The following is a 21,723-nucleotide window of genomic DNA, read 5'->3' on the forward strand; positions in this document are numbered from 1 at the left end:
CCCCAGGCTTCACTCCTCAGTACTGAAACAACATCACAATATATACCTATATACAATTTCAACTTTTGAAGAAAATTTTAGGTTAATATGCAAAAAAAAAAAAAAGAAAGAAAGAAAGAAAGAAAGAAAGAAAGAAAGAAAGAACAGATGTAGAAATGAATATAAGCAGTGGTTATACTAAATAGAGAAAGAAAATTACAATTAAAAATAACGTCCTGAAATAAATCTAGAATCAATAGTGAAAGGGCAAACTGTACACCGGGGAACACTGAACCAGAACAAGTGTCACTAAAATCAACTCTAAAAAAGTTATCAGATTTCAAAGATGAAAAAAGATGTCCAGACAGGAAGATCATGTCACTTAAAAATTCCAAGGGGTGTCAGGCATCTTGGAACTGCTGGACTGTATGTTACCAGATGATGTTACTCAGTTCTTGCCTTCCCAAAAGAAAGGTTTCAGTTGAGACGCAGAGAGAATAGGCATGAAGGACTTATTTAGTGAAATGAAAGCATGCTTCAGAGAATGTGTAACCCACTGTCCCAAGAGAGGAGGCAGGCTCTTGTTTCTTCCTTGTGGGCTTTTATGACCTGCTTGGCATCTTCCCAACCCATGGATTATTCATTTGGGGTGGTTACAGCCATTTCCCGCCTAAGTTAAGTGTACCTCTGCCAATTTCACAGTTTGGCAGTTTCTCCAGCATAGACTGTTATCTATTTTCACCAGATTGACAGAAAGCTGTCTGACCACAGGAAAGCAGCCCGTGGGCAATGTAATGGCCAGTTGGGTGCTACCCAGGGACACAGCCTGAACTTCCTTCCCCTACCTTCTTTGCTCTATTTAGCTACCTACTCTAACACTTCTGTGCCAGAAGGCAGAGTTCCAACACTTGGAAGACTGGAGAACAAAACTGAGCCACAGATTTCAAACCTACTCAGGGATAAAATATAAAAGCTATAAATGGTCAAGAACAAAATTACAACTCAATTTAATGATCTTAATTGACTTTATTTTCTATTCTAGAATAGAGTAACACTATTTCATAAAATATGAATGTTCTGATGAGCTGAGCACAGGAGGTTTATCTTACAGAGGACTTGAAGGAAGAAACAAAGCAAAAAACAGAGTGACCATTTCAAAGTTCACTTTCCTTGCTAGCATTGAACAGGGATATAGAACGATACAAAAATAATTGGTTAACATCAGGTTACTTCAGATTGCCTTTCTGTGAAGGGATTAAGGCAGAGGAACTTTAATTACCATGCCAATTGAAACTGGCCTGTGTGGTAATTTGGCTGTCTCTAATCCTGATTTCTGGTCAGGTCAGATAATCAACCGAGTGTCAGTTTGGTGACTTGGAACTTCAGCATGAATGACTGTCAGAGGAAAGCAGGGAGCTGAAACTCCAAACCTCAGTTCTTGTGTTCTGATGAAAGAAAATATAAAGTCAGACACCAAAAGTCACACAAGAGAACTTGATTAAGTGAAAATAAAGAGAAAGTGAGGTGAAAGTAAAAGCAAAGTAAAGCTCAAGCAGAGAGCATTCTCTTTCTCTTTTTTTTCTTTTTGGCAATGCTGAGGATTGAACCCAGAGCCTTGTGCTTACAAGGCAAGTACTGTACCAACTGAGCTATATCCCCAATCCTAGAGAGTACTCTCAAGAGAGAGAGTGGGCTGTCTCAGAGAACGACAGAGACAACGCTGTCTCCAAATTTATTAGTTTGGTGTTTACCAGGAGAACTGGGGACTACTTGCTGTACTCTTTGCCAATCAGGTGTTCAACTTCTCCTTCACATCAGGTGGTGGAGTTTTTGACATTAGTTGGTCCTTGCCAGAACTGACACAGTGGCCATCCTACTTAGAGGGGCTTCATCTCCAAGCCAATCCTATGTTAATTTGGGCACTGGGGTCAGTAACTAGTTAGAAGTTACCTCAGTGCTCCTGCGTAACTGAAGGAATCTTACTTCCCAGACAAGTGGAGACACCAATAGCTGTAATTCTTCATCAACCTCAGTGGGCCCTGTCAAGAGTTAGTCCCACTAATCCTTTTCTTTTGATGCGTTTGACAAACAGCTCCCTTGTTCTACAGATTAACTGCCACCGTTTTACTTCTTAAGATAGTTTAAAGAAGGACCCTAAAGTAATTTAAAAAACACTTTATGACCTTACCATGCATTTCACTGCTCATGTTAGCAACTAATTGTAAGCACAAAAGTGATACTGCCATTTACCGGTGATGAGTTCTGCTTCCGCAGGTGTTGAAGTATAACATCAGAGAAGCACGCCAAGGCAAGCATATTAAGCAGGTTTTATTTAAAGGTAATAATACAGACTTCTCCTGGGAGGGAGAAGGGGGCCATGGCTGATGTTCTAAAATCCCCAGAAGTGAGTGCACCTTACTTCTTTCATAGGTTAAGGTCTCTTTTGTTCTCAAGTTTTCTCCCTGCCTATCTCTCCTTCCTGCCTATGTGACTAGGCCCAGTTTTGCAGGTGAGATGCAAGAAGTGAGAAGCAGATGGGGCAGAGGGGAGGGCCGAAGTAGTTCAGCCAGGTAAAGGCCCAGGGGGCATTAATTAGCAGTTCCCTGCTGTAGTTCCTGAGAAGGGCAGGTAAATTTGGTAATCAATGGGCTCCGCAGATCCTTGACATTCCATTCTCCCAGGGGCAGTTTCTAACTTCCAGAGGCAGATGGCTTTCATGGCCTTCATTTCCTCGATTGACCTGATCCCCTATTTCTACACTAACTGCCTGTCCCCAATTCTGGCTTTAAAAGGACGGGAAGCAGATCTCATCCAATTCAGAGAAGCCTTTATTCCGTTGCGGACTCAAGCCGTTGGGACTTATTTTCCGGATTAGAAAATGGCCCTCAGTTACAGAAGGGATTTTGGTTTTACAGAGTACAATGAGGATGATGTAATCATTGGAAGGTGCAGTTTTGACCATCAGGGCTAGCTGTGCTGAGGGCTGGGGAGATAGCTCGGTTGGTAAAGTGCTTGTCTTGCAAACATAAGACCACAGGTTCAATTCCTAGCACTACCAAAGAAAAGAAAAAAAAAAAAAAAAAATTAGACCCCGAGGTACGAGTGCTCAAATCTTGCACACTGTCATCTAGGGCTAATTTGCCATGCAGGCAGGTCAAGCTTTACGACCCAGCATTTAGTATCCATCCCTTTCCCCAGGGCCCATTGTTATCAGGAAAGAATGCACTGGGAGAGGTTTAATGTTTTGCCCAATTTTCTCCTCTCGCCTTCTAAGCCACACCATTCTCCATTTTTCTTGGGAATCTGTCTTATAGGAATATTATTTTCCATAACCCTTCACCAACAACTCCATTTTGATCTTCAACATGGTCTATATAGGAGCTCAATTCAAAACAATGGGCTCTTCTAATTTTTATTTAACAAGACCAATAGCATCATGCAAATATCTAAGAGCTCAGAATATTGTTCACATAATCTTTTTTTTAATTTTGAATTTTAACTTTTTCACCTTTTTAAAAATAGGAACTGTTGTTGAGAACAAGGTGATCTGTGCAGCCATGTTGTATGAATTTTGGGAACTGGCCCATAAAACTTCCCCCAGGAAAGGGCACACAGGTACTACCCTCAAGAGCCAATATAGGACAAACAGGATGTACTGGGTCCCCAGGGTTTATCAAGGCTGCTAAGAGATATCTATCAAGGACAGGGGAGGGGGTCTAGCCCTGACTCATCTTCTGCATAGTTCACCCCCTCCCTCCTCCCTTCTTTCTCCAGGACCATTCCGTTTTGGCGGGACCCAATGAGATTCAAATAAATTGGCAGGATCCAACCAAAAGAGAACAAATGTTTAGCTGTTCCAATGTTAATCAATAATGTACAGCTCTTTGTATGTGAATGATTGGAAATTTCTTAAGTAGAGTGCTTTCTCATCCCTCAGGGCCGCTCCCCACTCAGCCATGGTAGTGGTCTGAGAGGGTGGTTACTGTCCAGGCTCGAACTTGCAATAAAACCTCGTTGTGTGATTTGCATTACCGTGTGTGCACTTTCACTTTCTGGGGATCGGTTGATATTGAACCCCAATACTGTCATGCATAAAAATAGAATATTATACACCCTCCATAGCCCATTATCCAGCTATCAAAATCATCAAGCCAGATCCCATAGTGAATTATTGTTCACCTGTAAACATTTAATTCTTTTTTTTTTTTTTTTTACTGTTTGGACATGCTACTTACTCTTTTATTTATTCATTTTTTTTGAGATGGGGTTATTGCTGTGTTGCCCACACTGATCTTGAACTTGTGAGTTCAAGTGATCCTGCTATCTCATCTCCTGAGTAGTTGTGACCACAGGCCTGTGTGACCACTCTTGGCTTACTTTCTGATGAGCAGCTCTTGATTACTTTCTCATTTGTTTTTTCCTGTGGTTACTGGTCTATGTAACTTCCTGTATCTTCTCATGAGTAAGAATTTGTCATGTATATACAAAATAGTTTTCATTATAGGATGTGTGGTTCTATTCCCTCATGTGGAAATAGGCAGCTGTGCATCTACTCACAGTGGGGTCGGTCCAGAGGGAGCATCTTGAACATTCCTGGCAAGGGGCTCCTGGTGAACGAGGATGCTGGCAGAAATGGTCATATCCATTGATAGACACTCGACAGAGGTAGCACATTTGGGCGCCACAGCGGCAAGACATGCGATTGCAGCCTTCTGATTTTATAAGGCCAGTTCCACACTTGTGGCATTTTCTAATGCGGGCGGCAGTCATTTTTTCTTCAATAGATGTTCGGTACTTGATGTCATCCTTTTCAGCCAGCTCTTCACAGGTGAGGCCATTGTGTTCTTTCCAGAGTCCCTGACACTTCCTACAGGTCTCCTTTCGGCAGTGAGGATTAGGACAGCTGAACCTCTTCACATCACTGTCCAACAAAGCAGGAAAGCTGCAGGAGGGGCACCTGACAAGCTCATCAGCATAGGCTGCAGCAACTTCCTCTTCCGCTTTTCGCTCATAGTATTTATACAGGATGGTCTGGGGAAGCACCTTCTCTAGTTCACTGGTTGGGAATGAACATGTGCAGCTGCCTTCCATGCAGCTGAGCTCTGACTTTCCAGATCCAAAGACAGCTTCTTGGGCGTATCTGATGAGACATTCTTTGCAGAACAAGTGAGCATCAGCACACTGTGTCAGCTCCTCAAATGGAAACTCCCCATAGCAGCAGCGGCACTCAATTAGTTGGCCGTCCTTCTGATATTGTTCTTCATTCATCTGTAGGGCAAGCAAAAAGTCTTCATGCTCTGCCATCTCTTTGATTTTCTGCTCATAGAACTCTTTTTTTTTTTTTTTTAAGTTTTTTTTTTTTCTTTTTTTTTTTTTATTGTAAACGGATGACACATAATGGGGGGGAGGGAAGGGTTAGTGTTAGGGTTAGAACTCTTGCTCTTGCTGCACAGCTGGAAGGAGGGCACGCCGATCATAAGACCTACAATGTCGCCGCTTATTTTCCAGAAAGAACATTCTCTTTTCTATTTTTATGTCACCTTGTTCAAATTTGAAATCTATGTAAGAATACTGATTCATTTCTTTTCTTTTTTTTCCTTTTTCCACTGGTTTCTGGTGATAGTTCCTGCCACTTTTTAATGGCATCAGACAAGGCCTTTCGGGTGATTGCATAGTGTCCTTTGAGCTCATGCAGGGCCCATTTGATGTCCTGACTGCTGAGCATTTTGAAGTCGGCCATCAGGAGGTCCGCAGCTTGGATGAAGCAGCGCTGGTCAAGAGGAGTCAATTTGGAATAGTCAAAAAAGTCTATCTTAGGCAACTTTGTATCATCTTGGCTGGCAAGCAGGCTGCTGCTGGGGTTGATAATGATTCTATCTTCCCTCTTTGGATAATCTGGATTTTCCAGAAGAAAATTACAAAGTACATTCAAATCATAATAATTCTTCAAGTGAATTATTTCCTCAATATATCCATTTGCTACATCTGGAAATCTTGCTTCTGTTTCTTTCACTAATAGTGCAACAAGTTCTTGATCTACCTCAGCAGCTTCTTGCCCCCAGAGGTTTTCCAAATTGGCCTCCTGAGATCCTGGCAGGGGAAAGGCTGGCCCTGGCTCTTCATCATTGGTTGCTAATTGTTGGTCTTCAAGCTCCCCTAGAGGATGGGCAGGCTGAGGAGAAGCAGAGCCTGGAATCCCATCCTGTTGGCCTTCTGGTCTTGGAAAAGCTGGCCCGGGGAGTTCATGTTGAAACAACAAGGGCCCCAGTTCTGCTTCAGGCTGCCGTTCCTTCTCACGGGGCTGTTGGTTTAGAGACTGGAAGTAAGGATGGTCTAGCCAGCAGTCTTCTTCAATGGCCTGATCATCTACTAAAGCAGCTGATTCTCCAAGATTTGATAAAAGCTCTGTCTCTGAGTCTTCAGATGATTGGTTCTGAGCTTCCAAAGGATCACTTTCTGGGAAAAGAAGGCCACTTTTTCCCAAGATAATGATTTTTGGTTCAGATCTAGGGTTGACAAGGTCATTTGCTCCTTGGTTATGACTTGGTCCAGGTTTGGGTTCTCTTACTGTTTGGCCACTTTGCTTAGTGAATTCAGAGATACAAGGAGGCCCAAGATCCAGAAATTCACCGTAGTCATCCTCAGAATCATCCTGTGCCCCAGAATCAAACAACGAGTTGTTACACATTGAAAAATAGCTGTGCTTATCTGATTCAAATGCTGCTCTAGAGTTTTTAGGTCTTTCTTCTCCCAATCTTTTCAGATCTTGCCACTGGGCAGCTGGTTTGATGAGATTGGGTCGTGATGTTTGAGGTTTATTTCTGTCAGGATGACATCATCATCTAGGTCTTCTTCCTCATGTTGCTGAGGAGCTGGGGTGACCAGCATTGGAATCCCTTCCTCATCAGAGGAATCAGATATGGTGATGGGCCCATCTCTGAGACTGATCCAGTCTTGTCCCGGGTGGCAATGAAAGTTGTTCAAGTGAATTACTTCTTCGTTGTTGTTTCCCTCTGCCATTTTCAAATGCAGACTTAAACATATGTGATTGCTAGTATCTAAACATGCCAACCACCTGTTCCGAAGTGTTCGCCACTCAACCAGCCGGCTCGCGAGGCGGGCTAGGTGGCCTCCGCACCGCGGCGTTCAGTCACCTCGAGCGGCCGCCGACAGTTCCGTCGCCGCAGCCGAGGCCGCCGCTGCGCTCCTTCCGGCCCCTACGCGGCGTCACCTCGCGCCCAACATTTAATTCTTGAGAAAACTTCTCAAGAGAAAGTTGAGAAAAATCAACTCAAACCAATCAATGAATATTAGAAAATATTTCAACCACAGGAATGGCCCAGAGCTTTTAGTATCTTCATTTGCAAATCTAAAGTGAAGACAAAGGTGTGGCTGAGGGCTGGGGAATGAAATGTAAATACTACATGTTTTCACAAAGTAGAAGACAATTAAAAGAAAGAAAGGGGGAGGGAGAGGGAGAAAGGAAGAGAAGGTGAAAGTAGAAAACTCTGTTCCTTGCCCATCCATAATCTAATGAGAATTAAACTGAAAAGCCAAGTGGTCGAGGTTTTGGCTTAGGTAGGAGTGCAGAGATAAATAAAAAGAAGGCTCAGTCTTCTTTTTATTTAATTGCTGTGAAGAAGAAGGAGGAAGAAATGCAGGCCAAAGATTTAAGGGAACTGTTTTTACCCTCAAATGCAGCACTTAATTGTTGGGTCATTAGGCCAAAGTAACTCCATTTTGAAAATCAGTACCTGCCCACCCAGGCATGACCTTCCAGCTAGGCCCAACCGGGAAGAGTCCCTAACTACCCAAACCACAACAAAGACACCAAGTAACAATCACAGGACCAGATGGGTTATTTTTTAACTACTCCACTGTACATGACAATAGAGTTCAGAAATTTTTTTCCAGCAGGCTGCTGCACCTTGCAGAGGGGCAGTCTGGCAGACTTTCTCTATCAATAAACCTTTGCTTGAACTCAGAGATGTGTCTCTCATGGATATTTGGGCCAGCTACCCTACCATTAATAATGCCAAATGGTAGAATTACAACTTAGTTTGAAGATCTTAATTGGCCTTATTTATTTATTTATTTATTTTGCAGTGCTGGGGATTGAACCCAGGGTTTTGTGCATGCTAGGCAAGCGCTCTACCACGGAGCCACATCCCCAGCCGTGGCTTGATTTTTTATACTAGAATGAGGCAATGCTTTATTCGATAAAATAGAGTAAGTGTTCCAATGATTGAAGCAAAGGAGTTTGGTTTTTACAGACAGAACAGACCTCGAAGGAAGCAGCAAAAAGAACAAAAAGCAGCTGGAACCCCAGCAACTCGGGAAACTGAGGCAGGAGGATCAAAAGTTCAATGTGAGTCTGGAGAACTTGGCAAGACCTTGTATCAAAATAAAAAGTAAAAAGGGCTGGGGCTGTAGCTCAGTGGTAGAGTGCCACTGGGTTCAACCCCCTGACCACTTCCCTGCCCCCCGCCCTCCAAAAAAAAGCAGATTGGAGTGCAGGTAACAAGTGGAACACACATACATATTCTCTCCGGGTGAAGAAGAGGAGCTGCTTCTTTCCTTGTATTTCTTATTTATTTACTTACAATCACCAAAAATCTTGATAGAAACCTCCTAGCTCCCTCTGATCCGATCTCTCCTCTCCTAGGCCAGAGCATCAAGCCCAAGCCACTGGCAAGAACAGGTGATCAGCCAATGTGAAGCCTGCTGGGATTTATCCTTGAGTCACACAGGGCAAGGATGCGCACCAGAAAGATTCCGGGGTTCCCTGGGTCCGCCCCCCGCCCCAGCCTCTGGGTTTATCTCTCTGCCATCTCTCCTGATCAGGCACTGCTTCCTGCACGCGGGGGTCTTTTTGTGCTGCTGGAGTTGTCTTCAGACTCCCCCAGATGTCTCTTCAAGGACCTTTCCTGGGCTGGGGAGATAGCTCAGTTGGTAGAGTGCTTGCCTCGCAAGCCCTGAGTTCGATCCCCAGTACCGCAAAAAAAGAAAAAAGGACCTTTCCTTTGAGCTGGAGGAAACCAGCCTTGGCACATTTTGCAGACTTGGAGAGGTCTTCTGGAAACAGTCAGCCACAGGAACCTAAGCGTGGAATTGGGCGCGACCCTGGAGTGAGGCTGGGAGAGATCAGTGTCCACTTACTGACTCTCATCTTGGTCTCGCTGTGGGGACACTGCCATCTGCTGGCAGGCCAGGGAAGGCCAAGGGGAAGATGTGGGTGGGGCCGCCTCGGGTTCCCCGGCAAAACAAGGACTCCGTTTTCCTCCACATCTTCCCCAAACTGGGAAGTGTCGGATAGTCACTTGTTTTGTTTAATTAAACCGGAAAGTCGTGATGTGCGCGCGTCAAGAGAGAATAAATGGTGGGTGTAGGGAAATACGGTGCAAAGTAGTGGAGATGGGGAAAGGGTAACTCGGAGTGGCATGCCGAGGTGTGACGGGGGTCGGATGAAGTGGGTAGCCATAGCCCGAGCTCTGGGCCAGGGCCGGGCCTTATCCTGTGGCAACTGTGAGTCACCCATTAGCAGGGCGCACCCAGGGCCGAGGTCGCGTGCATGGACACGTGCAGGAGGATGAGAAGGCACTGGGTCTGCTGGAAACCGAGTCCCATGAGGTACGCGCTGGACGAAAATGTCTGGTTTCGTCCAGCGCCAGAAATTACTGGTTTGTTCAAGATGATGGGGACTTAAGGGAGATCTGGTGCGTACCGCTGGAGCACCGGCACCGCGGGTCCGGGAGCTCCAAGCCCACGCGCTCAGCCACGTGCCCCGGAGGCCCCGCCCTAGGGGGCGTGGTGGGGCGGGCTCCGCCCGGAGGCTGCGTCCAGAGCTTCAAAACAACCCCGCGGCCCCACCCGGTGACTCACCCGGGGTGTGGCCCGGGTTCAGACACTTGGCTCGCGAGGTGGGGCCGGAAGCTCGGCTCCTGCATCTCCGTGTCGCCTCCACAGCCTCCTGCTGCCTGAGGTCCTCTAGTGCGCCTGTCCTGGGTCGCCCCCTTGCTCCCGGCCTCCTGGTGCAACCGGAGGGGAGAAACTCCCGAGTACCCCCGCCCCAGCTCTTGCAGCCCCTTGTCCACCTCCAGAACTGAGTCCCTCTAGATATGGGAACCGATTACCTCCTGTCCTAGGAGGGCCGGGTTCCCAGAACAGGGTCAGCGGCTTTGAATTGGGGCGGGGGGGGCGGGGAGGTGGGCGGGAAAGAGAGCCAGTGAATACACAGATGAGAGGATGGAAAACAGTGCTCTGAACCTTCGGTCTGGGAAGGCCAACACTGGATTTCGGGGTCCGGTTCTTAGTTTTGAGGTTGCCCTGGCTGGGGAAATCTGGGTCCCACTTGGCGGTAAGCACGAAGTAGACACAGTGTAGAATCATACGAGCTTTAATGAAGGGCAGACCAAGGAGGTAGCTGCTGAACAGAGCTTAGGGACAACTTCTGCTGAACAGGTCCTGGAGGGAAGTGCCCATGTCTTCAGTCATTTCTGAAGGCCAAATTTCTTCCCTAGACCAGAGACGCTGTCAGAGGCCTGGTTAGCAGCTTTGTCGATGGCTTCCTGGGTAGACTTGCCGAGATTGTCCATGGCTGGGGAAAGAAAGAAGCCTGTGAGTAAGGGAAGCCCCCGAGGAACCACTCCAAGCAGAGTTAACCTGGTTAGAGTCTCCCTCCCCAGGAAGTCCGCCTTTGGTCATTTTGGGCAGAGAATTCTGCAGAGGAGAGAGGCTGCTCTAGGCTTGGGGCAGGTGAGAAGTGGCTGGGGCTGCCCATCCTCCCTCCCCTCCAGCCCTGCCAAACCTTTCTGTCCAGCCTCTGTGGCCTGATTCAGCACATGCTGCCCTGCTGCACCGGCGGCTGTCACTGGAACAGAGAGACAGGAACTTTATCCCCCTGTTGAGTCACCACTGACCACAGGGAGTCACCCCACCACCACCTCCCTGTGTTCTCTATTCTGCCCTACAGGCCCAAGGGACTGATGCCTGTTGAAATGAAGTCCCTTGCCCAAGGTCACCCAACCATGTCACTGGGGTGTTCTTTTTCTTTTTCTTTTCTTTTCTTTTTTTTTTTTTTTTTTCTTCAGTGCTGGGGTTGGACACTGGGGTGTTCTTGTTTTTTTATTTATAACTCTTGGCCCTCCCCTCTAGCCCACTTCCCATCCAATCTCCAGAGTTGCTGAGAAAATGTTTCAGGAAGGAAGGCAGCACAGAACCAGGCTGGAGATGGCACCTGAGCTGTAGCTGCTGCTGGGCATGGTCCAGGATGACCTCGCTCCCTATAACAATGTCTCCTCTAGAAAATGCCTGACTCCCCACCTTTAGTGCACTGGACCCTGGGACATTACTTTCATCAAGACCCATTACTACCTCCTTCCCCTGTGACTTCCCTCAAAGAGCACACAGACACGGATGCCAGTGCCTAGGTTGGCAGGCAGCTTAAGGCATTAGGAGAGGAAATGCAGAAAGGACGTGGAACTTCCAAGGTAGAGCTTTGGCCTCTGGACCAGAGTTTCTGCCTCCCACGAAACCTGAACTAGGTGCTGGAAAGAGGAAGCCCCAGTGAGCCAGGGGTCTCCAGCTGTGAAGCCTCTAGAACAAGGAGAGAACTTCAAAGTAAGGAAAGTAAGGATTTTTTTTTCCCGAGAGGTTTAATATCAAGCCCAGTAGGGGTTGTTGCAGCCTCCCCCATCCCTGTGCTCTGAGAACCTGGCAGATGGGGAGGTGAGCCACGCCCTTTCTCTGTGGAACTTTACCCACTCCTGAGGGCTTGGGTGGGGCCGCTTAGGACGCGGGTAGGACCGCGTTGCCTGCCTGCTCCTCCTCGGAGGGACGACAATGCCCAAAGCGCAGCCTGGGACCCCTGGAGCACCACTGTCCCAACATCCCTCAGGGCATCGTTCCTTTGCGGGTGCAGGTGGGTGGCCGAGGCCCTTGCATCTCAGGGAGAGGGAGTCCGCAGACAAGAGGGCTGCGCAGACCCGCGGCTTCTGACGTGTGCATCCAGGCGGGTGTCCCCGCTGGTTCCCCGGTAGAGCACTGTCCTCACCTGCGTCCTGGGCGGTCCCTTCCGCCTGCTGCTTCAGGTCCTTAAAACCCTTGCTGGCCATAGCTTCCAGTGGTATGCGGGATAGTCAAGACCGTCAGAGACAGACCGCTGCAGCTTGCTCACCACTGTGAAGACTGGAGCGCAAGCTTGGGTTTTTAAAGCGTCCCAGGGCCGGCCCACCTCGCGCGGGGTGCGCGGGAGGGACCCAGAGCCGGGCGGTTCCCGGCAGGCAGAATCGGGGGAGTGACCAGGCCCTGTGCCAAGCTTCCCCGGGCGGTGTGTGTTGGGGGGGGGGGGAGGGGGTGTTGGGAGAGGGAACAGAGGACACGCTGGCCCTTGGGGTACCTGCAGTAGGAAGGTTACCACTAGAACCAGAGTAAGAAGAGGGACTAGGTTAGAGATCCGGTGACTGTAGGCAGGAGAGGGGTACACGCATCTCCCCTCACCCAGTCCATCTGACCCTTCCCTCTTCAACCCTGGGGATCCTCCACCTGGTGAACCTGAAGTCAGTGTCAAAATGGGAGCTCAAGGCTGAAGCTGACATTAATAATAGCAGCTAGCTTTTATTGAGCGTTTATCTTGTGCCAGGCGCTCCCTTAATGTTTTACAGTCTCTTGTATAATTTTTACAATCACCTGGTAAAATAAGTGTTATTAATAGCATCAGTTTATGGGGAAAACTGAGGCAGATAGAGAGCAAATAGGTTTTATCCAAAACCCTATGGCAGGACTCAGACTGAGTTGGTATGCTATGAACCCCAGGACCCTGACAATCATGGAATCTTTTGTTCCCACACACCAGCTTGTTGCTGCAGACTGGCTGTCTTCTCTGGGGCTTCTGGGACCCAGTGGGTACAGACTGGGGAGGGTTGGATAAAGATCACCAGGAAGAGGAGCCACTGGCATGAACACTTGCAAATGATGAAGCCCCAAGTGGAGAGGGAGGAAGCTCCCTCCTTGTGTCAGCTGGAAAGGAGATTGCCATAGGTCACGACAGGATTCCAGGAACAGTAACACATACCTACCTCCCACTCTGGATGCATGGTGAAGCCCCCATCCTGCCCAGCGCTCACCTGGTCACATATACTCCACTGCCCCCTCTTCATGTCTAGTGTTGTGACCCTCTCCAACTTCTCTGCACTCTATTGGAGTTTCTAGAGTTCTGGGGATCCCCTGCCTACCCAGGCCCACTCTGATGTCTCATGTCCAGCTCGAAGTAGCAGAGAGTCAACCCCTGGACTGGAGTGTCTGGAAACCCAAATGTGCATATGCATGTGCACATACACCCATGCATGTGGGCTGGGCTTGTTCATGGGCACATGTGTGCACACACACATATACACTGAGTGTGTATTAATGACATGAGGTCAATCTTAGGCAAAAGAGTCAGGTGAAGAGATAAGGTGGGAGAAGGGAGGAGCACAGGAGAAAAGCCATAATGTCCCGTGCATACCCGCCCCCATATACACACACATAGGTGCTGCAGGGAGGCAGCTTAGACAACTGAGGGGACTCCTGGGAGCCCAGCCCAGCCTCTGCTTCGGCCCTTCCAGCCCTCCTGAACCCCTCCCACAGCACCACGTCTTTAACCGGAAGGCTGTTGCCACTGGGCTGGTCATCACATGGGGGTGGATGTTATTTGATACCCAGCCCCAGCCCCAGTGAGTAGCAAGCAAAACAGGAAGGCAGCAGCTGCCATGGGGAGGGACAGCCAGCCTCCAGGAGTGATAGAGACAGCTCAGTGTGGCCGTGTAATATCAGGCACTAGAGAGTCAGTCCTCTTAGGTTCAGAAACCCCCAGGACAAGTCTGTACATCTTTGAGCCTCAGTGTCCCCAACCTTGATGAGAGAACACTAATACAATCTTCCCAAAGTATTTTTGTGAGGATTAAATGGGTTGAAATGTACCTGTTACCAAGCCCAAGTCCATCTACTTGTCAACAGAGGGGCCCAATGAATGGAGGGCAAATTTTTGGCTAAGACTTATTTGAATTGCCAGCAAAATGAGAAGGTGGTAGTCTAGTGCCCTAGAAAAAAACATCTTAGCATAGGTTTCAAACTCCCCTTTTCCTTAGACAGGGGTACAGAATGGGATCTTAGGTTAAGATTGATGACTGAAGACTTCTAAATACCTCTCCAGTGATCTGAAAGGGGTTATTGTGAAACCTGTGGTTGTTCCCACACACCAGCTTGTTGCACATAATCACAAGGTCATGGTGCCCGTTAATCTCGAGAATATTACTCTTATCTTGGTGTTTTCAGACCTGAAAGGGGGGAAGAGAGATTAGGTAAATTTAGGGCAAAATCAATCTTCATTATGAATCCCAGACATTCCTTAAGTGACTAATATGTGTATGCAGAGTTAAAGTCTGACCCAAAGCTGAAGGTGGAAAGGAGACACACAATATAGAGGCAGAGATGTCAAGCCTTTTCACCCTGCTTTCGTCACCCATCCGACACTGGCAAGGTTTCAGCAGAAGCTCTTCAAGTCCATGAAAAGTAGCCTAGGCAACTGTCATTATCATAAGCCTCATGTCAGAGATGTCATCTACAGCAAAGCTACTGGGGAACTAATAGGCTGCTCAGCTGGGTGAGCCAACAAATTTTGATTTTTTTTCCCAAAGTTAATGATTTTTAAATTCAACTGAAGACAAATGAATCTCGGGGGTTTATTTAGATTTTCCTTCAGTTACGTGCCCAACTCCCAGTGGAGGGCCTTGCAAGAGAGGGCAGCGTAGGAGGGCTTCTCAGACTAAGAGAGGCATAATGCAAGAGTAGTGCTTTCCTGGAGAAGGTCAGAAGCAGCCTCCAAGGGCCCAGAGCACATGACAGGAGGTTTAAAGGTAAAGAATACTGCAGGTGTCCCTGGGGTGGGGAAGGGGCTTGATGTTTAGCCCTTGAGTCCAGGACAGAACCTCCGTGTGTGTGTGTGTGTGTGTGTGTGTGTGTGTGTGTGTGTGTGTAGCATCAGCAAGGACCCTTCCAGGCTACTTCAGCAGATATAGAGGGCGGCACGGGGAGCCCCGTGGAGGCTGTGCCCAGGGATCAGGTCTAGGTACCCTCTCTCCTCACACCCAGTCACCTGAGCTCAACTTGCTCCTCCTTGCTTTCTCTTACAGTCCAGAGAACTCTCAAGCACACCCTGGCCCCGTAGCCTCCTCCTGGGGCATGCCCAGGCCTGCCGATGTGCCTGTGTCTGGACCAGACAGCAGGAACACCACCGATTGCCCCGAGCCTCCCCCAGACCTTCACTACTGCCCATGGGACCAGCAGTCCTGCTCCTTTCTGCCTCTTCAGCAGTGGACACCCATGACCAGCTGACCAGGATTCAGCTTAGCTCAGCTGTATTTGACTGACTGCCATCCCTCTGGGCTGCCCTTGACCCTGATCCCTGTTGAAGAGGCAGTGTGGACAGGGTAGTATCTGCAATGATGTGTGGCCTCCAGCTCTGACTCTGAAACCCAGGACCAGAGGCTTAGGGCAAGTCACTTCAAAGCTCACGGCTCAAATTGGCTATCAAAGGAGAGAGCCAGGTCCCCAAGGAACAAGACGCTGGGCATAAGGGGAGAGTGGGACACTGACCAGTCTGGTGCCTGAGTTGCTTTGAAAACTTAGTGGGTGGGGACTGTGCCAAGAGTACCCCAGAGCCCAGGCAGTCTTACTGTTCATAGCAGAGCATGGAATCAACTGGGTGACCCTGGGAAAGGCCCCTGGTTTGTGCCCAGTTTCAATGTAGCTTTCACTACTTTCCTCTTGAGGTGTGGCTCAGTCTGGTGCACCTCCGCTGCCGTGTTGTTTAATGACACCTGACAAGTTTCTGGGTGTAGAAAAAGGAAGCCCATTCCCAGTTCTGGTGTGGAGCTTGAGACTGGCTGGGTTCAGGTGGAAGGTGCTTTGGGGTCACCTCCTGGCTCTGCTGGGGTAGGAACTGTCCATCTTCACTAGGGGTTAAACTTTGAAAGTTACCGTCTGCTCCAGGGAGGGTGTCAGGTGTCCCTATTCCTTCAGGACAGTTGGTGCTAAAGACATACATGGTACATGGCATCCTCAACTCCAGCTGACCTCAGGTTCTTCAGAGACACTGGCCAGGCAGGTGGGCAGTGTCTACTCGAAGGAGGAGCTGCAGCTAGAGCCTGGGGACATCCAAGCCTGCATTCTTGGGCAGTGTGAGGTGCACATGGTGGAGGAGCCGAAGTCAGGGCTGCTGCCATTGTCTAGGGCATGGCTGTGTATGTGTTTTGGGGGTGGTTCCAAAAGGCACCGGTTCCAAAAGCACTCTGTGTGTCACCATAGTGTACCTGGTCCCATCAACAGAGTTCCTGTCCCTGGGAAGTCTCAGGGGTTTCATGAACAATAACAGAACAGAAGCATGGTGGGGTGAGGCTCAAGTTTTATTCGAAATCATTTAAAAAAAGAAAAAAAATTCACAGCAGCATCAGTTCTGTGGGGTCAGAAGGCTCAGAGGGCCAGAGAGGGTGAGGGTGGGAGGTGAAGTCGGTGGCAGCAGCATGGAGGACAAGCCTATGGCAGCTGGGCTTGGGTGCAGGGAGCGTGGGCAGCCCGCTGGGCACGCTCCAGGGTGGGGCACTCCTTGTGCCAGGAGGGAATGGGTTCCAAGGCAGAGGGGTGTCCCTTGGGGCATCTGCAGCCAACTGGCAACCTTCTAGTTTCCTCCACTCTTGGCCTGGAAGAGAGAGTGACTCTCACACCTGCTCTAGGTCTCCAACACTCCCTGACAGGTTCTGGGACCCCAGGAGGGAAGGAGGAGTCTGTGGGAGCTGGAGTCCCTACCCAGGAACCCCCCTGGTGTGCCCCTGGAGCCCAGTTCCTACCTCCTCAGCCACTTCTTCCTCTTCAGGTGCCTGGTCCTCCTGTTTGGAGACGGGTTGCTTCAAGTCCTCCTGCATGGAAGCAAAGAGGCTATGAGGCCATGAGGAACACACAGGGATCCCCATCTACCTGCACTAGAGTCTCATCTACTCCAGCTTCAAAGATGAGCAGAGGTCCCTACTGGAGGGCCTGGAGGGGTGGGAGGAGTGGGCTTCCACAGCTGGAGATCTGTCTGATGATGCCAAGGCCTTCTGGAACCCAGCTTCACCCCCCACCCAAGCTGATCCCAAGTCCTGGGTACCCTCTGGAGTGGTTCCATGATGAAGAAGCCTGGGGGCATGAAGACGGGGCAAGGGTGGACAGAGGCTCCTGAATCACATTGGCACACACCTTTGCACTCCTGAGTCCCCACGGAGCCCTAGGAGGAGGGTTGTGCCATCACTGTTCACAGGGACCCTGAGACTAGGAAGACTAGGTATCCAGGTCAAGGCCTCAAAGCCCAAAGCCGCGGGGCTTGTCAGCAGCAGGTTCAACTTGCTGTCCGTCAGGCCTCTTTCTGTCCACAGGAGCATTGGTCTCTCTGCCTCCTGAATAGGCTCTGGAATTAGGTCTGTCTTCTTCCGTCCCCTAAACACCAAGCCAGTCAGACTCTTGCCTAAGTGGTCATGACAGCTGAGTGGTCAGGACAGACTGGTGACTGGCTGGAACCCTGCTCTCAGCTCCTGCCTCTGGAGGGTCTAGCCACTTCTGTGCTACTGCATCCTGCGCCTTGGCAGAGTGGAGCATAAAAGAGCTCAGAACTCTGTTGGCCAGGGTGGGCCAGGCTCTCTAGGTGAAAGGCAGGTAGCCACCTGCCTAGTCCTACTACCCCAAGTGGGTACACGAAGCCTGTGGCATGAGAAGTCACACAGCACTGCATGCCTCTATGGTTCACTGGGGAGGCAAGTGGATTCTGGTTTTGGGGTGTCACCAGAAAATGAGTCTCCCTTGGGGCAGCTCCTCTAGGATCAGTGAGGAGTGCCTGGGTAAACTCCCAGAGGCCAAACCCAGCCTGACACCTCCCCTGGGGCCTTTTGTGCTGCAGAGTGTGGAGGGGGGCCACCCTGGGCACAAGTGGGTTCAGCCCAAGGCACTGGTGATGATATGACAGTGATGTTCATTCAGTGGGTGTTAACCACGAACCAGGCAGTCCTGCTTTCTGAAGATCATTTCTCCGTCATACCCCACGGCTCAGTGAGAAAGGCACTCACTGCCATTTCACAGATGAGGAAATGGAGATCCAGAGGGGTTACACAGCTTCCCAAAGTCACACAGCTAGGAAGGGGAAGAGCTGTTGACTAGGAGCGGGAGCAGATGCCTACTCCAAGGATAATGAGATCCTGAACGAGCCCTAGAAGCGCACACCTGGATGCTGCTCCCAAAGCCAGGGGAAGAATGGCCTGTACCTTTCTACCCCTCCCAGAGCAGGGATCCCCAGTGTGGACTGTGACCACTGGCTGGGCTGGCCTGTGTCAGGAATGGGAGATGAAGACAGCACGTCTAAGGAATCAACTTTCAGGGTGGGATCCTGGTTCCTGTCATAACACACTCACATGGTCTCTCAGAGCAGGGCTCAGGAGCCAGGCCACCCATAGGAACTCAGATGGACTAGTCATGACACCGCGGGCATTTTACCTCATCTCTTTGGGCCTTGGTTTCCACGCCCTGTCTCATGGGATATTTGTACCCGTTTTTTAACTTTTAAATTTGGCATTATTTGTTCTTTTTAGTTTTAGGATATTTGTACCCATTAAATGAGTTAATAAGTATAAAAAACTCAACAGAACTTGCTCCGTGGCAGCTGCTAGGACAGCCCATGCAGCCGGCATCTACCTTCTGCAGTGCCCTCTGTGGCAGCCGTCCTTCCCGTACACGCTCACACATCGTGCACACACATGCACACACACATGCATGCACCCGCATCCTGGCACACACACTCAACACATCCCCACACCTGCTCACAACACACAAAGGCCCCAGCGCAGGGTGGGGTCAGAACTGTCAGTACTTTTCCACCACCAGGGGGCGCTGATTCCCTGCTGCTCCTGGGAGGAGGCAGCAGCCAGGTCTGGGAGGTCAGCTGGACAATGGGTGGTGACTCTGCAGCACCAGCCTGATATCCACTGCCTGGGAGGCTGCTTGTCACCATAGGGAGCCCTGTTTTCACTTACAAAATGTGGTGTCTCCTATATGCTGAAAGCCATGGGGCTGGCATGGTTCGGAGCCTCACCTTCCCAAACTCCCCAATTCAGGGGGATTTGTGAGGATTCTGGATACGAATGAATGTGAGGACACCGAGCCCAGCTCCCGCACGGACACACAGAGGGAAATGGACCGGAAAGGGATTCATTGCCCAGGTCTGTGTTGGCCTCTATGTCAAGAGGCAGAGTACTGTCCCTCACCCCCGCCTCCGCTGGGCTCACCTTGCGCACCACCCCGGTGGTGACCACGATGTTCTCCGCCTCCTCCACAGTCTTGGTGGCCACAGTGTTGACGCTGGTGACCACAGCATCACTCACGGCATTGGCCTGCTCCTTGGTTTTCTCAGCCACTGTGGGAAGAATCAGGCTGGCCTGGACCCTGACCCTCCCCACCAAGTCAGGCAGAGTAGCCCTTTCCCAGGGCACTGGGACTCCGGCTCTTTGGGACCCTCCGTTCGTTCCCCTGCTTTTGACTTTAGGACAGCTTTGGCACTGATGGGTGGGAATGGCAGGCCCACCCTGGTCTAGCTCAGGTCTGCAGGGATCTGATTCGTGTAGGGATGGGACCCCAGTTGATGGAAGGAGGATTCTGGACTTGGGCCTTTAGTACTAGAGTGTAGGTGTGCTGAAGCCCCAGCCCTCGTGTCCCTGGTCCTGGGGCTGCTCACCTGAGGTCACGCTCTGCACCACATTTTCCTTGGTCTTGGCTCCTGAGGAGGAAATGGAGGCGTCAGCCCAGGCCCACCTCTTGGTGTTGGAGGCAGTTAGGACAAACACGCCACAGAACAGCTGGACAAGCTGGGGGTCAGTAGGGGGGTGAACCTGGTGTCTGGGGGCCAGCTGCCCCTTCAAAGGACTGCTTCCTGCTGTGTCTGGAGCAAGGGGACGGATGGGAAGGAGACAGGACAGGATGGAGTGACAAAAGAGATCAGGCCTGAGGTAGGGACACTGGTGGATCCAGACTCTGCCTGGGTGTGGCCTGGGCTTCAGAGCAGCACTCTGGACAGGGTAGATGAGAGCTGAGTCATTGTCTCAGCCTCCCCTGCCTCCTCTTCAGAGGGAGCAGAGGGGGATTGGAGTGGGTTAGGCACTGAACCAGAGTCCCCTCTCCCCGGTGCACCTCTTCCCCCCTGGGCAGGGAGGAACCTGTGGCCTGGCCAGGCTGCAGCTCCCATGTGAAGAGGGCAGAGTGCCCGCCTAGTCATCGACTGCTCACAGCTTCAGGGTCTCCAAGTTCAGGGGGCCCTAGGATGTGTGTGTGCGTGCCTTTGTGAATACATAGAGAGAGGTGGTCAGCTGTGTCAGAGGTCTGAGTGCACTCTGATCCTGTCCTGGAGACCCAGGGGCTCCAAGGAAGCAGGGGCAGACAAACACTGGTGTTGCAAGGGGCGGTACACTCTGCAGGACCTGGAGACCCCGCCTCAACAGCCAGGTCCTTGCCCTCTCCCCTGGAGCCAGGGAGGAAGGTCAGGCCAAAGGTACCAGACATCCCACCCCAGCCCCACACTGCCCTCCTGTGCCCCGCCCTGCCCCGCCCTGCGTCACTCACCCACATACATGACCCCCTCCTTGGTCTTCTCTGCAGCCTCCGTCACCCCCTGCTTGGTTTTCTCCACTGCGCCCACCACGCCCTCCTTGGCGATGGAGAAGCCCTTCTTGAAGACATCCATGATTGAGCAAGAACAGAACCTGACTCCCTGCGAGCTTCGGGCTGGAGCTGGCGCGAGAGCTGCCGCAGCCGCTGTCCCCGCCGCTGCCTCTTATTGACGTGGATGAAATATTGATGCCGTGTTGGCTGGCGGGAGCCCAGCCAGCCCAGGCGGCCGTGGGGGTGGGGAGGGGGAAGGGAGGGAGGCCTTCCCCAGGGAGGACAGCAGGGAGCAGGTTCCTGGGCCCCTGCTGGCTCAACCCTGCCCTGCTGACCCTTGTCCTCCAGGAGGGGCCGTGGGGGCTGGACATGTCCTAATTCATCACTGACCCTCATTCATTGACTGCCCTGCCCACCTGCAGGCTGCCCTGGCTGGGTGCTCTCAGGCCTGAGGCTATTTTTTGTGCACAAAGAGGGTGGGCACCTTAGTCAGTGCCACAGTGTCCTAGATAGGGCAGGGGTCAGAGCCACTGGCCTGTCAGGTGAGAATGACCCACCTCTAAGGTCAGTCTGAACTGCCCAGCTACCCACAGCACCCTGGATGCCCCAAAGCCTGGAGCTCCTGCCAAACCAGTTGGAGGAGCTGGGTGGGGCACACCAAGGTTTTCCCATGCCCTGGGCTTTGGCTGTGCTGTGTGACCCCAGGATAGCTCCTTTCCTTCTCTGAGCCTTCTTCCACAGCCCAGTGGCCAAAGGTGCTGAGGAGGCATGGAGTGCCCCCACTTCCTGACCGGCAGCATGGGTGGGCAGCAGGTCCCCTGAGACTGATGAACCGCTTCCTACAGCCCCACCTGGAAGCCTGTGCACTTCTCCTGACTCCCAGGGAGTGGGATGGGTTTGTAGGGCCACCCTCTGAGTCTCCCACACCTCTACTGTCCCTGAGTCAAGTCCTCCTGGAGCACAGGAACTGGCCTGCGTGGTTGGCTGCCTCTGTGGGGGCCAGGCAGGGAGCTGTGGGGGCGGATGAGACCAATG

At 50.8% G+C, this 21,723-nt stretch overlaps 3 protein-coding genes across 3 annotated transcripts; all 3 read right to left on the minus strand.

The window, feature by feature from the left end:
- Window positions 1-4,271: 4,271 nt before the first annotated feature.
- On the minus strand, window positions 4,272-7,124 carry LOC306660064 (E3 ubiquitin-protein ligase RNF216-like). The gene is given in 4 exon segments (XM_079138137.1): window positions 4,272-5,307; window positions 5,413-5,574; window positions 5,576-6,801; window positions 6,804-7,124. Coding segments are annotated over 4 exon segments (2,397 nt in total). The 5' UTR covers window positions 7,000-7,124; the 3' UTR covers window positions 4,272-4,494.
- Window positions 7,125-10,359: 3,235 nt separating this feature from the next.
- On the minus strand, window positions 10,360-12,192 carry ADIRF (adipogenesis regulatory factor). Its single transcript, XM_079136755.1, has 3 exons — window positions 12,032-12,192; window positions 10,787-10,849; window positions 10,360-10,576 (listed from the first exon to the last, which is right to left on the minus strand). Exons 1-3 carry the CDS (start codon window positions 12,090-12,092, stop codon window positions 10,470-10,472), a joined length of 231 nt encoding a protein of 76 aa, XP_078992881.1. The 5' UTR covers window positions 12,093-12,192; the 3' UTR covers window positions 10,360-10,469.
- Window positions 12,193-16,403: 4,211 nt separating this feature from the next.
- SNCG (synuclein gamma) lies at window positions 16,404-20,885 on the minus strand. The gene is made up of 5 exons (XM_079136060.1): window positions 20,650-20,885; window positions 19,769-19,810; window positions 19,323-19,450; window positions 16,863-16,931; window positions 16,404-16,714 (listed from the first exon to the last, which is right to left on the minus strand). Exons 1-5 carry the CDS (start codon window positions 20,768-20,770, stop codon window positions 16,694-16,696), a joined length of 381 nt encoding a protein of 126 aa, XP_078992186.1. The 5' UTR covers window positions 20,771-20,885; the 3' UTR covers window positions 16,404-16,693.
- Between the last annotated feature and the right edge of the window lie 838 nt (window positions 20,886-21,723).

The sequence above is a fragment of the Sciurus vulgaris genome (assembly GCF_902686455.1).
Source record: "Sciurus vulgaris genome assembly, chromosome: 4".
Taxonomy (NCBI): Eukaryota; Metazoa; Chordata; class Mammalia; order Rodentia; family Sciuridae; genus Sciurus; species Sciurus vulgaris.

Excerpts from the sequence above, each read along its gene's own strand:
- ADIRF (XM_079136755.1), bottom strand. The coding sequence starts at position 12,092 with ATGGCCAGCAAGGGTTTTAAGGACCTGAAGCAGCAGGCGGAAGGGACC. Across the intron at positions 10,850-12,031 it reads AGGGACCGCCCAGGACGCAG|TGACAGCCGCCGGTGCAGCA; the intron begins GTGAGGACAGTG and ends TCTCTGTTCCAG. Across the intron at positions 10,577-10,786 it reads CACAGAGGCTGGACAGAAAG|CCATGGACAATCTCGGCAAG; the intron begins GTTTGGCAGGGC and ends TTCTTTCCCCAG.
- SNCG (XM_079136060.1), bottom strand. The coding sequence starts at position 20,770 with ATGGATGTCTTCAAGAAGGGCTTCTCCATCGCCAAGGAGGGCGTGGTG. Across the intron at positions 19,451-19,768 it reads GGTGCAGAGCGTGACCTCAG|TGGCTGAGAAAACCAAGGAG; the intron begins GTGAGCAGCCCC and ends TTCTTCCCACAG. Across the intron at positions 16,715-16,862 it reads AGGAAGAAGTGGCTGAGGAG|GCCAAGAGTGGAGGAAACTA; the intron begins GTAGGAACTGGG and ends TCTCTCTTCCAG.